The sequence below is a fragment of the Rhagoletis pomonella genome, unplaced genomic scaffold (assembly GCF_013731165.1).
Source record: "Rhagoletis pomonella isolate Grant_MI unplaced genomic scaffold, Rhpom_1.0 Rhpom_scaffold_00005, whole genome shotgun sequence".
Taxonomy (NCBI): Eukaryota; Metazoa; Arthropoda; class Insecta; order Diptera; family Tephritidae; genus Rhagoletis; species Rhagoletis pomonella.
Window position 1 is genome coordinate 60949092 of NW_023458559.1, and position 3557 is coordinate 60952648.

General features: G+C 35.8%; 1 protein-coding gene across 1 annotated transcript in view; it reads left to right on the forward strand.

Annotated features, from left to right (window-relative positions):
* The window catches only part of LOC118739321, a 1149-nt gene extending 966 nt beyond the window's left edge, over positions 1–183 (forward strand). Inside the window, exon 3 of the mRNA XM_036470575.1 lies at positions 20–183. Coding sequence (XP_036326468.1) covers positions 20–32 — 13 coding nt within the window. The 3' untranslated portion in view covers positions 33–183. The remainder of the gene's footprint in view (positions 1–19) is intronic.
* The last annotated feature ends 3374 nt before the right edge of the window (positions 184–3557 follow it).

A 3557-nucleotide genomic window follows, 5' to 3' on the forward strand; every position in this document is an offset into this window, starting at 1 on the left:
TATATTTTTTTTTTTACAGTACAATTACATGATAGACGAAAAAGATGACGTTGGTAAAGGACCTAACTGTGTTGTGAGCATCCTGCATTATCACCTGCAAACCTACTATAAAGACATTGAAACACTCGTTCTTTTCTGTGACAATTGTGTTGGGCAGAATAAGAATAACACTGTACTATCATATCTGCAATGGTGTTTGGCTCGGGGTCTTAACAAAACTATTTTATTCAATTTTCTACTTACCGAGCACACTAAGTTCGCGCCTGATCGTTACTTCGGTATTTTCAAAAGTAAGTATGCCGTCAGTAACATCGACACGTATGCAGACGTATGCTGGGGGTTATAATAAAGCTGTATCGGCTGAAAAAGTCGTCTGGTATGAATGGGACAGCTATTTTAAACCACTGTACAAGTCACTTGTTGGAATAACGCAATTCCATCATTTCATAATCTCTACAGATTGTGTAAAAACAAAGAAATTCGCAGACAGTGAAGAAGTACAGTCCTTTAAGCTTCTGTTAAAACCTATCGATCCTGAAATGCCGAAAGTTATACAACCAGCCGGTTTATCTTTGGAACGTCAGTGGTACATCTATCACAATCTTCGCAGCTTAGTTTCGGATATATCTAAAGTAGATATTGTGGCTCCATTGCCGAAAGATTTGCCATCGAAGAAACGGAAGGCAAAAACTAGTGAAGATGTTCTCAAACCAGACGAGGAACCAGGTCCATCTTCCTCAGGATCAACACGTAAAAAGATCTCAAGGAAAACGACAACAAAGAAAAATACATAAACTACTCAGCATTATTATTTTTGGTTCATAACGTTTTTCTAGTGTATAATCATGTCTTTATAGCTTATAATTCATTGTATTTTGTTCATTACCAATAAATTATATTTTGTCGTATTTTTACTCTTCATTCTCTACATTTTTAGTACACTTCTAAGCAAGTTAGGATTTTCTGCTTTTCACCACGTGGAAAAGCATCTCATCTTCCATCCGAATTAACCAAAAAGTGAAAATTGATTTTTTGACACCTAAGCCCCCTTTCCGTAGACCAGGTCACATATAATGAAATTTTGTATTAGTAGCTCGCTGTGGAAAATCGACAATTGTTTCATTAAATATAGATCCATGATTAAAGTGATTTTTGGACGTTTTAAGCAAATTTTGTAGAAATATGCAGTAAGCTTTTATTCTCCATTAGCAGTGTGACACTTTCCCTACTAAAGTAGCTCTTTGCAGGCTTATAAACACTCGTGTGAAAATCTGTAAATATTTCTTTGTCCGCGCTTCCTCCGCTTTATTCAAGTTCGAAACACTGCATTGTGCGTGCGTCTGTCTATAAGTAGCTATACGCTTTTCTGGACCATTTTAGCTCTCAGCTCGCAATGCACAATTGCAGCTGATTGCGCATATATACATATGCACATATGTACATATGTACCTAGGTATATTTTTATGTACTGTATGCAGGCGAACATGTGTTTAAGCAACAACAACAAAATAGCGACCGGCTGACTGAACGAGCGCTTTACTGCAGTAACCGCGACTTGTTTTGTATCTCTTGGATACAAAAGAAAAAAATTACACAAAAAAAAAAAACACTTCATGAAGAAGCCGGTTGCAGTGCAATTGCACAGAGCGAGTAAAAATACGTATGCATGCATATTGGTGTGTACGATTCTTTGCCTGTACATTACGTATGTACATACGTACATATATAGTTTTTATGCGCTTTCATGAACATACCCCGTAAACATTTTTAATAAATCTCAATTTGAGATGCATTTGAGAATAAGTCCTTTTCTCAAATATCAAACTTTGCTTCTCAAATGCATCTCAAATAACCGTTGATAGCGTTCTCAGATTAAAATGCACATTTTTAATATAGAATTTATTTTCAAAAAAAATAATATAATAATAATTGACATATTTGTATAGTGATGCCGTGATGCATGTAAAAGAAATACACTGTTTTTATAGAAAAAGAATTTTTTGTTGGATTTATTGCATTTTCAATAGAGCATAAGCCCTTTATAATACGTACACATATATAAACTTTTTTTTTTAACATAAAAATATCATTTCATTTTAAGCAGACAAATTGTTGGCCACTATCGATGCATCAGACTATTTCCTTCTTTCGGTTTTAAGTTTTAATGGCCAGTCAGTAGCTTATGACGGCAGATGAGGCACAAAACGATCAATCACAAAATAATATTATCAAAAACTGTTCACTAAAATTAATAAATTAAATCCATCTCAATTCACTCGGACGAGGATCAATTTTCCGACAGACAAATTTCGAATAACAGCAACCACGTGGTCGAGGAGCCATTTTGCGAATGATGTAGCAGACCACCGATAGACTACGACATCTTTGCATTGTTGACACAGATGGAACGGAACGAAATGCTAGTTTCAAGTGATAAACAATACTGAAAATCAAATTGAGAAATAAGATTTTCTCAAACGTTTGAAAATGTTTGTTCCAATGTTTGTTGGGTAGCCACATAATTGTGTTTATGTGTGTGGGTGCATATGTGCGTGTAAATAAGTTTAGATTTGTTTGGTCGAAGCGGCCAAATTCACTTACATATGTATGTATTTCCGATACTCAATAGCAACATTTTCTTTATTTGCTTTCTTAACATTTAGCTATACACACTTACATATATATTAGTTCAGGCTCCTGGCTCCTTGCTCCTCTTCTTTGTCTAGCCATATTCCTCGACCCATCTCTCATTGCTCCATTAAAGCTTCAGTATTTTTTTATACTTTCGCGATATCTGTTTTTCTTTGCAACTCCATTTCAATGCCAAATTTTTGGTTTTCTTCGCATCTTGTGCATCCCGCTAGGTTGCTCCTCAGCCAACTCCATAACCTTTTATTATTTTGTTCTGATAGTTAGTATGTTTAGGGCTCGGAATCTTATGCACTCAAAATTCAAAAATATGCGCTTTAAACAAGTAAAATAGGCAATTCAAATATTTTCCTAATACTTTATTGCCTAATATTTTTATTTTAACAAGAAAATAACGAAACCAATTCACATCAAAATACAATACATATTTATATGTATATAAAATTAGTTTATAATCAAGCTGAAAGTTACAATCTTTTGTAAATGGAAACATTTATAGTTTGACAGTGGCTCAGATGAATGTTTGAGTGGTTGAGTTGGTTTATCACCCTAATGGCATGCAATTAGCAAGTATGCCACCTACAACCATTTGGCGGCTTCAATGAATTTCAGTACGTCATACAGAGAGAGGCAGCTGCCCTCTAAAACATTCTGCAAGAATGGCTTGCCGAGTGTTTTAAGCCTTACCCTTGCGAGGGCTGGAAACTCGTACAGGAAGTGTGCGACTGTCTCTTTTGAGCCAAGGTCATCGCAACTGCGACAGAGCCTGTTGAATGGTAATCCAATCCTTTCTGCATGTACTCCAACGGGCCAGTATCCTGTGCACACTGCAGTTAGTTTGTAGGTACTACCGGTTAATCCTGTACGATCATGTACGGTTCCACCTGTACTTGGCCTTCAAGAGATAA